The sequence below is a fragment of the Dipodomys ordii genome, unplaced genomic scaffold (assembly GCF_000151885.1).
Source record: "Dipodomys ordii isolate 6190 unplaced genomic scaffold, Dord_2.0 Scaffold19, whole genome shotgun sequence".
Lineage (NCBI taxonomy): Eukaryota > Metazoa > Chordata > Mammalia > Rodentia > Heteromyidae > Dipodomys > Dipodomys ordii.
The window spans coordinates 14,931,353-14,943,804 of NW_012267235.1; the positions used below are offsets into that span (position 1 = coordinate 14,931,353).

At 44.4% G+C, this 12,452-nt stretch overlaps 3 protein-coding genes across 4 annotated transcripts in view; 1 reads left to right on the plus strand and 2 right to left on the minus strand.

Moving 5' to 3' along the window:
- Kiaa0753 (KIAA0753 ortholog) overlaps window positions 1–592 on the minus strand; it is a 69,252-nt gene extending 68,660 nt beyond the window's left edge. Inside the window, exon 1 of one of the 2 annotated variants that reach the window (XM_013013356.1) lies at window positions 517–592. The gene's annotated coding sequence lies outside the window, so the exon portion shown is untranslated. Of the gene's footprint in view, window positions 1–224; window positions 291–516 lie in introns of those variants that run through there. The other variant, XM_013013355.1, reaches the window with a different exon arrangement.
- Window positions 593–630: 38 nt separating this feature from the next.
- Txndc17 (thioredoxin domain containing 17) lies at window positions 631–3,742 on the plus strand. The gene is made up of 4 exons (XM_013013358.1): window positions 631–1,120; window positions 1,625–1,706; window positions 2,085–2,160; window positions 3,473–3,742. The coding sequence occupies exons 1-4, from the start codon at window positions 976–978 to the stop codon at window positions 3,539–3,541; spliced, it is 372 nt and encodes a 123-aa protein (XP_012868812.1). The 5' UTR covers window positions 631–975; the 3' UTR covers window positions 3,542–3,742.
- A 1,071-nt stretch (window positions 3,743–4,813) lies between these two features.
- Window positions 4,814–10,219, minus strand: Med31 (mediator complex subunit 31). The gene is made up of 4 exons (XM_013013478.1): window positions 10,098–10,219; window positions 9,064–9,141; window positions 8,698–8,794; window positions 4,814–5,151 (listed from the first exon to the last, which is right to left on the minus strand). Exons 1-4 carry the CDS (start codon window positions 10,123–10,125, stop codon window positions 4,959–4,961), a joined length of 396 nt encoding a protein of 131 aa, XP_012868932.1. The 5' UTR covers window positions 10,126–10,219; the 3' UTR covers window positions 4,814–4,958.
- Window positions 10,220–12,452: the final 2,233 nt, after the last annotated feature.

The following is a 12,452-nucleotide window of genomic DNA, read 5'->3' on the forward strand; positions in this document are numbered from 1 at the left end:
CCCCCTCACCGACCCCTGTCGGGTCTCGGGCTTCCCCCTCCTCCCCCAGCTCCGCCCCTCAACCCCCGCCGGGCCTCCCCGGCTTCATCAGCCCCACGCCCCCCCACAGCTAGTAATGGGGAAACGAAGCGGCGGGGCCTTCCCGGATCAAGGTCTCCTCTCCCCCAGATCCGTGACGCCGAATATGGCTTCCCAGAATCCTCCCAGCCCCAGCCCGAGCCCACCTGGCCGGGGCGAGGCGCGGCTACCAGGAGGCGGGCCGGGGGACCCCAACTAGGCCTTGCTTCCGGCCGCTCGCCCCGTTGTCATAGCAACCGGCGACGGGCGGCAGGGGGAACCGTTGTGGCTCCGGAGCCACGGGAGGATCCCGAGGCCGAACGGCGCAGGTTTGGTAGCCACTGTCCATGGGCCGAGGGCGGAGACCGGATTACGGAGGAAACTTGGGTGGCAGAGGGAAGCTAGCCACGAAAGAGCGGTAAAAACGAGAGCCGAACAGCGGTGCGGGAGAGTTATGACCTTCGGAGGCTCCCGTAGCCGGGCCGAGCGGCGCTGACTTCCGCGGGTCCTGCTCGCCCACTCGAGGGGAAGGCTTTCCCCGCCCCCTCTGGGCTCCGCCTCATGGCGGGACCCGGAGGCTCCTCCCGCTCGCTGCCGAGCTCCACAGTCTCACTGCCAGACTCGGTCCACGGCGCTTCCTTGGTCTCCCTGGCGGGCGCGGTCTGCGGAGCCTCCTCCCTGTCTCTGCCCGACGCGGTGTGCGGCGGCTCCTCCGTCTCGCTGCCGAACGCGGTGCCCGTGAGCTCCTCCATCTCCCTGCCGAGCGCGGTGTCCCGGGGCTCCTCCATCTCCCTGCAGGGCACGGCACCCCTGGGCTTCTCCTTCTCCCTACCGGGCACGGTGCCCCTGAGCTCCCCCGTCTCCCCGCCGAAGGCGGCCCCCGTGGGCTCCCCCGGAGCGCCGCCGGGCGCGGTCCCCATGGCCCGCTACGAGGAGGTGAGCGTGTCTGGGTTCGAGGAGTTCAACCAGGCTGTGGAGCAGCACCAGGACAAGACCATTTTCGCCTACTTCAGCGGTTCTAAGGACGCCGAAGGGAAGAGCTGGTGTCCCGACTGCGTGCTAGGTGAGGCCTGGCCGGGGCTGCCGCCCAGGAGTGGTGGGAAGGCCGAGCGACGCTCGGAGCCAGGTGGAGAGAGGCAGAGGTGGGAGGCATGGGCCCGGAGGTAAGCGGGCAGGCCGCGCTGCCGTCTGGGGGCTCCGCCTCAGGCCTTCCCCAGCCCAGTAAGATGGTTCTCTTTACCACCCAACCCAAATGATCTTAGAACATAGCTCCACAGAACCAAACCACTTCCTGTAGATGATCAGTGTCTCGCCGAACAGTTGGAACAGTTGAACTGGTCTCCTTTGAGTTAGCAAATAGGCTCTCCATTGTTCTGGTTGTATGGCATAAAGCCAGTGAGGACTCGGACTTGGTCCGAGAACATGTGACTCGTTCACGCCTCAGAAAGTAACTGCAGGTTAAAGTAACTGCAGGTTAAAGTCTGATGTCTTTACCGAGGTGGGGAGGGAGGGGAAGTGTGGCATTGATGTGTAATTATTCTGTATTAACATTTTTGTGTTTGTTAAGCTGAACCGGTCGTCCGAGAGGGGCTGAAACATATGAGTGAAGCATGTGTGTTCATCTACTGCCAAGTGGGAGAAAGAACTTAGTAAGTGGCAAAGTATACTGTATTTCACAAATGTGCAGTAGGCTTTAGCAAATGTTGGTAGAAAGAGCCCTAGATTGGCCCCGGTTGTGTGTTTTAAGTCTGAGAGGTCAAACAATTAGAAGCCATTAAAATTCAAATTTAAATGTAAATGTTCCATTTGAGCTAAGTGAAGGTTTATTTAAATGATTTTGACCTGGTTCAATTCAGAATTTAACTGACTTTACCTTTATTTTAGCCCTACTTTAAATGAACATTCTGCTGAGGGAAATAGAAAAATAAGGTCCTTTTAAGTTTTTTTTAAATGTTTAGGACATTTTAAAATGTAGGAATATGTAAAGTACTAAACAAACTAAAATTTTATAATTATGTTTGATGTAGTTGGAAAGATCCAAATAATGACTTCAGACAAAAACTGAAACTGACCGCAGTACCCACACTACTGAAATATGGAACTGTAAGTATCTTTCTGAAAATGTTTGCACTCTGTCAAAACTCACTAAACTTAGCAGTTAAGATTAGGAAGACTGCAGTTCCAGACCAGTGATTCAGGGTTATCATCCTAACCACAACAGAAAGCATAAAACAGGACTGCAGTTCAAGCTGACCTGGGCAAAAAGTAAAACTCCTATCTCAATAACCAGAGCAAGCTGGGCACTAGTGGCTAACACTAACACCAGCTGTTCTGGAAGCTTAGATCTGAGGATCATGGTTCAAAGCTAGCTTAGACAGGAAACGTCCTGAGATTTTTTTTATCTCCATTTAAACCCCCTAAGAAGCCAGAAGTAGAGCTATGGTTCAAGTAGTAGAGTGCCAGCCTTGAGAAAAATAGCTCAAGGGCTGAGCCTGGGCACTGCAAGCCCAGAAACCAGCACAAAAATAAAAATAAAGAAATAACCAGGACAAAAATAGCTGAGGTATGGCTTAAGTGGTAGAGCACCTACCTCAAAAGCATAAAGCCTTGAGCTCAAACTGTGGTAGACTCCTTCTCCTCCATCGCCTATCCCCCAAAATACAACTTAAATGGGCAGTCAGACTTACAATCCTAGCATGTAGGAGACTGACAGGAGGATCTCAAGCTTGAGGCCAAACTTGGCTATACTGCCAAGACAGACTGTTCCCCAAAAATATAAACAAAAACAAAAGCCTACTGCGTTGTCCATTTCTTAGCCAAACTTTAAGTATTAGGTCTCTGTGGCTTTTCTTCTGGGTGTATGTATGTGTAGGACCTGAGCACTAACCTTTAGCTTTTTTGTCAAGGCTAGTGCTTTTCCACAACTCCACTTCCATCTTTTTTGCTGGTTAACAGATTTCCTGCCCTAATCCTCAGGCTTCTGCCTCCTGAGTAGCTAGCATTACTGGTATGAGCCACTGGGGCCCAGCACTTTTTTTGTGCCTTTAAGCCACTTTGCTAAGAAGTCTGTAGACAGAAAGTTAGTTGATTGGTAATGCCTGCAAGTACTTAAATCACTGGTTTTCCAGTTAATTCATATTTAGATTTAAGAGAAACGTTATGCTTCTGGAATCCTAAATTAGTGTTGAGGTATGGCTGGCCTTGGGCTTGCTGTCTCCTGTTTTACTATGTGGAGCTTCCTGATAATGATTATAGGGATTTAATTCCCTTGAGCCAAGTATTTCAATGATTCATCTTAAGGCAGATACTTTAAAGGTCTCATAAAACTTGTCATAACGAGTTGATAGGTTCAGCATGGCATAATTTAATAACATTTCGAAGCAGTGGTTAAGCCTTAACTATTATTTTCTTACAGCCCCAAAAACTGGTAGAATCTGAGTGTCTTCAGGCCACCCTCGTGGAGATGTTATTCTCTGAAGATTAAGATTTGATGATGGTGATTGTGTCAATTTCCTGGTTCTCTAGTATATAAGAAACTTCATACTTTCTTTGAATTTATAAAAGTAAAGAAGTGAATGATGGTTTAAAATCAGTATGCCTAAATAATAAAGAATGTTATTAAAACATGTACTTTCAATTTGCTTGCTGTATATGGATATTTTAAAAGATAAAAGTTTGGCAATGACCAAAGGAATACTATTGAAAGACTAGCTTCTAATAGTGCCGTAGAGAACTTCCAAATTTCAGAAGGGATTAGAATCTTTAAAACTCCGTAAATTTGCAAAACAGGTAGTACTACAACCTTTGCCTTTGGAACGCACGATTTAAACAAAGCAAAGCACTGCAGTCTAAAGCTGCCGGCTTACTTTAAGCAGATTTGATGTACAATTTTCTAGAATGTGGTTCACTAAGGATAAGGCTGAGGGGTTAGGAATAGTGTTGAGAATAAAGCCATCTTGCCTGAGGCACTGACTACTGCTTACTAGCTATGTAACCAACCACAGACAAGTTTCTTAAGCTCTTTAAACTTCTTTCCTCCTTACATTGTTCTGCAAATAAAATGAGAATTAAAGGGAACATTTCACTGTCCAGCTAGTGGTACCTGCCAAATGTTAACTTTCTCAGAGTACAAGCAACTGAAGCTCCTGGTCTTGGTTCTAGTTTAAGCTCAAGAGTTCAGCTATGGGCTGGGAAGGTGGCTCAGTGGTAGAGCGCTTGCCTTGCATGCATGAGGCCCTGGATTGGATTCCTCAGCACCACATAAGCAAAAAGAAAAAAGCCCGAAGTGGCGCTGTGGCTCAAGTAGTAGAGCACTAGCCTTGAGCTGAAGAGCTGAGGGACAGTGCCCAGACCTAGAGTTCAGGCCCCACAACCGGACCCAAAAAAAAAAAAATCAGCTAGTAGTTAACCATTAATCTTTTTCTTAAAGTTAGCTTACTGGCTAGAAGGGATACAAGTAAGAACCCTTATCGATTTCTGATTTATGACTTGAGAGATCCTGAATTCCAGTCTTACCCTTCTGTGGGTAAGAAGGGGAACAGCTGATCTAGGACTGATAGGACCTAGCAGATAGGCTTGACAAAGCCCACATCAGAGTCAGCTAACCTTAGAGTTCAGTCAGTACACTGGTGTATTTGGTGGCCTTCCCCTCCCCCAAACCCACCACTTCCTTAAACTAGTTTAAAGCACTAACATTTCCATTCTTACTCAGCTGATTCTAAACGTGTAGACCCACAGAGAAATCCAAGCTGAATAATTCTGGTCAAACAGAAATAATCTATTAACAATAAAAAGTTTGCTGATTAAAAAGCACACTAAGTAGGAAGAGGAGTCTGATCTTCACTGTACAAGAGATACATATTATATACACATCTTAAAAGCCTGGTCTGTTTTCATGTTCTTCATTTTCCTGACGTGTTATTCTGCTGTTGCTGTTCTGCCAGAGCCTGCTGAAGACGCATCCGCTTCCGGGAATAGTGTTGCCAGTGTAGGATCTGTTGTTCATCAATGAATTTTGCACACTGAGCATTCACCAGCTCCTTCCGGAAGTGTTCGTATTGGAGCAGTTCTAACATGTGTAAACACTGAGGGTACCTGGGTTTAAGTTTGTAAGTTAATAATCAGCATAATTTAAGTCAGTGATGGCAAATTCTAATAGGATTACTCACTTAAAATGATCTTGTAGCACAGTATTTCTATTAACATTAATGTATACTCTGGTAGTGTAGGTTCCTACTCACCTATACAGAAAAGCGAGTCCTGAAAAGTCATTATTAGGGAAAATTTTCAAGAGAAAATATTTTAAGTTCAAACTCACTAATTTGCCCAAGGCCATACTCTATAATAAATGGTATGCAGAGTCAAAACTTTGGAGATAAATTCGTATCATTCTACTCTTGTTTTCCAAAGTGAGGAACATAAACATATCAGTAACTATTTGTTTACATGTACAGCTATCGATTTTCCACTCACTAAAAAAAAGGTAATTTTCATTTAAAATTGATTCAACTTCAAAAAAAAATTTCTACATTGTGGTGGTAAACATCTATAATCCCAGTAAATCAGGAGTTTCAGATGGGAGAACCTTTTGAGTTTGAAAATCAAACTACATACAAAAACAGTTCTTGTTTTCCATAGGGGTCATAGCAATTCTGAAATCTTAAAGTATTTGAGGATGGAGCAAATAAGCAAATACACTATATAAAACCAAATTTTTGCCTATCAGAAAAGGGGGTTTACAAGATAAGGAAAGGAAGAAGGCCATGGTGAATCCTGCTATTACACTGGAACTGAAAACAGTATGTCTTCTGGCTTTTCTCCCCTTGGTACTGGGACTTGAACTGTGGCCCTGGGTGACATCCCTTAGCTTTTTTACTCAAGGTTAGTGCTCTACCATTTGAGCCACAGCTCCACTCCTGGATATTTTTTTTGGGAGGGGGGATGGTAATTGCAGAAGAGTCTTAAGGACTTTATTGCCTGAGCTGTCTTCAAACACCATTTGTTTAGAACGAGTTATCTTCAACAATGCTAAAATTAGCAGGCAAAAAGAATATGTAACAAAACATTTACATAGTCTCAAAGTATTTCCCCATGAGACACTTTAATACATAAGGAAAAAATAAGGAAATCTAGAAGGCAACACCTTAACATCACTTTACTCCAAATAATGTGAAGAACAAAATACTTCCTCTTAGTGGTTATAGAAAATAAAATGTCTAAGCCCTCAGATGGGGTCTATAGCCTAGATTAGTAATTTGTTAGAAATGCAGAGTTTAGGCTTTTAATCACTAAATGTTAACATTTAGAATACCTGTGTAAATACAGAAATTTTCTTTACTATTTCAACTATATAAATGACTTCAAATTGAAGAAAATGCCAAACTACTAAAATTCAAAACTGAATAATTCTTCAAAATAAGGGAGTTTGTAGACAAAGCAGTGCTTCTTAAGCTAATATGTGCATTAATACCACTTATTAAAATTCTGACACAAGAAGCTTATGCTTGTAATCCTAGCTTTGTCAGGAGGCTTCAAATGAGAAGATTGCAGTTCATAGCCAGCTGGCCCAGCAAAGGTTTGTAAGTCTCTTCAATCCATAGTGCGTGCAGTGGCTTGTACCTATCCTAAGTTATGTCAGAGACTGAGATTGGATATAATCAGTTTCAGGCCTACCAAAGCAAAAAAGTTCAAGACTCAACACAGTAATATATGCCTGGCATTCCAACTATAGGAAGTCTAAAACAGATCAGAATTTAGGCACATAGGCAGAAAGCAACACCTAGCTTTAATGAGCAAAAAGTAGGTCTGGAGGTTTGGCTCAGTGCCCTAATAAGGGCAAGTCCCTGCATTCAAACCTGAGTACCTCCAAAGAAAAATCCCTATAGGGTTCTGGTTCTGTAGGTCTGGGTTGGGGCCAAAGATACCAAGACTATAGGTTTGGAGCAACACCAGAGGGCTATATCTATATAGATATAGTCATTCCAAGGTATTGGAGGTTTTCTATTTACAAAAAAAAAAAATAGCTATAATTGTTGATTGCCTAGCCTAGAAATGTTCTATTCCCACTGGCCTTGATAGTTTCTCGTTACAGTAGTTTAAAAGCTGTAGGTCTGTGCACCAGGTGGCCTTCAGCAAGGTACTTAATAAACCTGTAAAATGTGACAACTGGCTCCAGCCAGATGTTTACTTGGGTAACCGTTATCAACTCTTCCAATTTTTAAAGAGCAGCCAAAACTCTGGACAGTTACATAAAACCTTCCTACCTTTAATTTTTGACAATTTAAAATTTTTAAAGCTTTGCAAGACTTAAATACCCAAGGGATTAGTTTACTATATCTTTGAAGTTTAATGGCTATCTCTAAGAGGACATACTGTGGTATCCAAAAACAAAACCAGGAAGAAGTTAAAACTAAAAAGCTATAACCAGATAGAATAATGTGTACTCAGTGGAAACCTCCAGTCAGAGTAGATAGCCATTGCCCAGTAACACTGTGTGTGAGACTGAAACTTGAAGATAGTTTACGTTTCCAAGATGGAGTCTATAAACCTGCACATCTGTTGCAATCTGATCAGAAAAAGTCTTTCCTTTGGATTCCTGAATCAATAGATGCACAGGAACCAGGACTTGGGATAATTCATAATTAGTTTCAGACAAGTGACTGATAAAGAACAGATTGGAAACATTTTTCTCTCCAACCTTTTTTTTTTTTTGAGATGGTCTTTGCTGTGAAACACTACTGACCTTGTATCTCCTCAACAGATTCTTCAATGCATCACCACACCTAGCCCAGAATATTTTAAAGAAGTTCACTATTGCCTGGTTAAGACAAAACAGAGGCACAAGTTCCAGGGGTTTTTTATTTATTTTTTTTCATCATTTAAAGAGAATAGGGGGCTGGGATGTAGCTCAATGGCAAAGCACTTGCCTAACAAGTGTAACATCCTGGGTTCAATTCCCAGTACCAAAAAGAAAAGACAAAAAACAAAAAGCCACAGTTAAAAAGGGAATAGTTTTGTGGTTATGCTTCCTAAAATAATCCTTAAAATGTGTGTCTAGTGAACAATCTGAAAGATGTGTTTATGTATAAAGTCATCATTACCACATTGAGCATGATGCTCAGAACAAAGGAAGTCCTAGAAACAGCAGCTCTAAGATTCCAATAAGGTTTCTTCCTTCAAAAAGACCTCCCATTCAAGTATCATTTTTGGAATACTCTAATTTTCAGCATATGGCTTAGTCACTGCATTTTATAGATTAGGGATTCTTTGGGATTCGAAACTCAGTGAAACAGGGAGAGTAGCAAGACAATACTGAGTTGCACAGGCATTAGCCCAACAAGACAGGCTAGATTTTTTACCCTCTAGAGAATGGAAGGCCACTGAAAGGTTTTAAGCATATTCTGATTTGCATTTTTATGAAAAGAAGTTGGCTATATTAATGTTTTCCTTTTAGGGGGGGGAGGCATGAATATAAACAAATAACCAAAGAGGGAATCACTGTAGTAATCCAAGTTAAGTGACGACAACAGAGGTGACAATTAAAAGGTGGAGAGATTTAAAATTCTTAGAAGATTACTAAATATCAGTGCTTTGGGTTATAATAAAATGTACATGTCTTTAGGATTATAAAATTAAACTTACTTTAGATACTTGGCATATTCTGGTTCTTTCCAGTAAAGCAAGTACTTAAGATAGTTAACAAAAGCTTTGTCTTTGAAGTAACCTCTCTGGGCAAGAACTGAAAGGCATAAAAAAAAACAAACTATAGGTCAAACAATCTTTCGACTACTGACTTGTGTCCTTTAAAATATTCAACTTACTTATCCCACCACTAACAATGAATTTAAAACACAAATCTAGTTTGCTTAATTCTACACCCTAGCATAAGTAAGATCCCATTCAATTAATAGAGAATGTATAGAAGTAAAACTGCTCTGAGCTACATCCCTTCTGTCAAAAATCATTAATGGCTAGCAATTCAACTTAATGAGGTACTCCACCACTTACAATTTAGGTAATTTGGGTTGGCTAAACACTGCACAAATTCCAACTCCAACTGAAACCGAAGTCGATTTCCAGCATCATCTAGAAGACAGCAAAAATCATCCAAAATAATGGTCACTACAAGTAATACTGATTTGTAGAAAGGAAAAAGCAGTAGAAAAACCTAATGCTGAGATACACTTGCATTCACAGAAAAACAATGGTAGTTTTTCTAAATTTGTTGTAGGATGAGAAACTGTTGGCAATCCAAGAAAATTGGATCTCTGGTTAAAAATAGAGGAGTTTCTCCGAAGTAAGACATTAGAGAGGAAAACACGCTGGGGGAATCATGTCTATGATCCCAGCTACTTAGGAGGGAGATCTAAGGATGTCAACCCAAGCAGAAAAGTCCGTAAGACTTATCTCCAATAAACTAGCGAAGTGGAAGTGTAGGTGTGGCTCAAGTGGTTAAAGCCCCAGCCTTTAGCGAGAAAAGCTAAGGGACAGTATCCCAGGCCCTGAGTTCAAGTTCCCAGAACCGGGGGGCGGGGGGACGCCCCCCCCCACACCAACAACAACGAAAACAAATTGGGCAGAGTTACCTACCAATCCGCGAGCCACTAAGTGGGGGTTAATGTAATTAGTGAGGCAGGCGGGATAACTAATACTGATGTTACAATTCTAACTGCGAGGACGTGAAGCAAACCCTACGTCCTAAATAAAACAGGAAAAAAACGTTAGGATGCAAGTGAGAAATGACAAGCACCAGAGGCAGACTTCTCAACTTCATCAACCATATTCCCAACTTATGCAAACCCTGTGAGGAGCAAAGACACTAAGAGGAGATCTTGGGTGACCGATGGAGTCGGAGTCTGAACAGCACTTAGAAAAGATGTTCTAATACAAAGAGGAAAGGAGGAGGAGGAGGGAAAAAAGGCGAAACGCCCCCAGCCGTCGGAGCTGTAAGAGCCCTCTCCCCGCCGACAGGCAAGCCAGGAGACCCGGGGGTCGAGAGAAGGCCTGTGAAGAAGCCAGGACTGGAGCTCGGCGACACCCACCTGTCTCCATAGCGACGGCGGCGGCCATAACAAGCGAAGACACCGGAGCCACACCAGCTCCACAAGGCAAACCCCGAAGCGGCAGCGGAGCTCCGGAAGCCACAGCTTTCCCTTCCGGTCGCAGGGCAGCATGGGAAATAGGGGCGGGCACTCCAAGGCGGGTGACCCCGCCCACCCTCGATGCGCTCGTTGCGTCCCGCCTTCGCGTCACCCCGCCCCTCGGACGCGCTCCTGGCACCGCCCTCTCACGTCCCCCGGGCGCCCCTCCTCCTGAGTCACCCGTCCCCGCTACGCGCTCGCTGCGTCACTCCTCTTGCGTCACCCGCCCCCACCCTCTCGTTGCGTCATTCCTGCGTCGCCCAGCGCCCTCACGCCGTCGTGGAACCGCGGGTCCAAGCCACCCCCGCTTGGCGGAGAGGAGGGGGCGGTGCTGAGCCGCGGAGGGGCCCCAGGCGTCGCAGGTTCCGAAGGGACATTTCTGCCCCCACCAGACCTGGGGGCCTGAGCGTGGTCGTGTGGTAGTGCGCTGGGCTGTGACAGCATGTTTTTCAGCTTTGCGCTGCGATGACTTGATGCATGGTTCTGGCGTCATTTCTTACCCTGTGACGTAAGGTAGAGGCATGACCTGACACCTCACCCCACAAGCGCAAGCACACCGAGCCCGGGAACGGCGATCACCAGCTGCCAGGAGGCCTGGAGCCTCCGTGTGGCCCACACCCGAGCCATCTGGCAGGTCTGAGGTCCTCTCCGCAGGTGGGTGGTCCTCCCTCCCCACAGGTGGAGAGCTCTGACCCGCACCAGAGGCCTTCCCACTCATCCTCAGGGAAGTGGCTCCCCAGTGGTGGCCTGGAGGTGTGCTCCCAGCATGTGGAGACTCCTCCCAGCGCACAGAGACTTCCTTGTGCCACCAGAACCTCCACACCGCGTGGAGATACCAGCCCGTGGGGCAAGCAGGATCCCACTAGAACATAAAAATGTCCCCATGAATGCTGCCCAGGGCTATGCCCCTGAGCCAGGACTGAATGGCTTCTAATTTTCAATCAGCCAGCTGACTGGAGGACAAGCATCTTTGTTTTCATAGAAACAGCCCACAAATCAATGAAGGAAAACCCAAGCTGTGGTTTCTGGATTCAGCCAATACTTACTGACCAATACTGCACCTTGGACCATCCTGCTTTTGTCTGGGTGAACTACTGTATTTCAACTTGAAGCCAACACGGAAGGTTCCATGATCCAGACACTGTATGACTCAGTAGTTGGTAGACAAAAGCTTTTGATCCTCTGAACCAGGTGAGTTGGATTCTTAGAGAAATTTCACCATTTGAATTTAGGAAGAAAGACCAAATTGAAATTGTCACTGGACAATTTCCTTTATTGGTAGGATCTCTTAATTCAGAGTCTTTGATTTCTATCACAGAATAAGAATTTCTGGACAAGTCACCATGGCAAGAAAACTTGGTGGAGCTTTATTAAGTAAACAAGCAGGCAAGCAGATGGGTAGGGGCACAGGCTAACAGAGTGTGGGTGTTCTCACAGGAAGATGGACACACATCTTCTTGGCTATTGGGGTATTTATATGGTAATGCAGTAGATATGACTTCAAAGTTATGCAAAGCTAGGTGTTTCTCATCTTTGCTCTAATTACTCCTGTTGCTATTTTCTGAATGTCTGGATGTTTGGGGCATTTCTTCCAGGTCATCCTGACATAAAACAGATCCGTATCCTTGAGATAAGGAAGTTGCAAGTTTGGGAGAAACATTTTTCTCAGGAAGGCAGACATGTTCATTCTTAGGGTGAGGAATTCATCCCTCAAGAAGGAACACATTCTGTTGTCTCTCTGAAGATGGCACTTCTGTGTTTCTAAATACCATATTTCTGAGTCACCTTCACCAGGTCTCAGTTTCCTTAGGTTATCCCGTGTCATTTTCTCCTAAATCACTTTGTTCCCTTAATCATAAGAGAAGTATATGAAGAAATATCTCCTATATTTGCTGTAAGCTGACTATACTTCATTTTTCTCTTGTCTATCTGGTTTCAAAATCACAGCCTGCTACAAAACTAAGATTCAAGGAACAGTTCCCTGAACTATTAATTGGCCCTCATTTATATTTCGTTAAGTTTTCTTGTGCTAAATCTTTGGACATGTATACCTCCACAAACCCCTTTTAACATATGCTAGATATTTAAAATTGAGATAAAGCTACCAATGATCTAAAACAATCGTAGAAGGAATGGGTTGATATGGCTCAAAAGGTACATGAGGGGCTGGGAAGGTGGCTCAGTGGTAGAGCGCTTGCCTTGCATGCATGAGGCCCTGGGTTTGATTCCTCAGCACCACATAAGCAAAAAGAAAAA

Coding starts and splice junctions, on each gene's coding strand:
- Txndc17 (XM_013013358.1), top strand. CDS start 976: ATGGCCCGCTACGAGGAGGTGAGCGTGTCTGGGTTCGAGGAGTTCAAC. Junction 1,121..1,624: donor GTGTCCCGACTGCGTGCTAG/GTGAGGCCTGGC, acceptor GTGTTTGTTAAG/CTGAACCGGTCGTCCGAGAG. Junction 2,161..3,472: donor CACTACTGAAATATGGAACT/GTAAGTATCTTT, acceptor ATTTTCTTACAG/CCCCAAAAACTGGTAGAATC.
- Med31 (XM_013013478.1), bottom strand. CDS start 10,125: ATGGCCGCCGCCGTCGCTATGGAGACAG. Junction 9,142..10,097: donor CGCCGTCGCTATGGAGACAG/GTGGGTGTCGCC, acceptor GCTGTCTTCTAG/ATGATGCTGGAAATCGACTT. Junction 8,795..9,063: donor CAACCCAAATTACCTAAATT/GTAAGTGGTGGA, acceptor TATGCCTTTCAG/TTCTTGCCCAGAGAGGTTAC.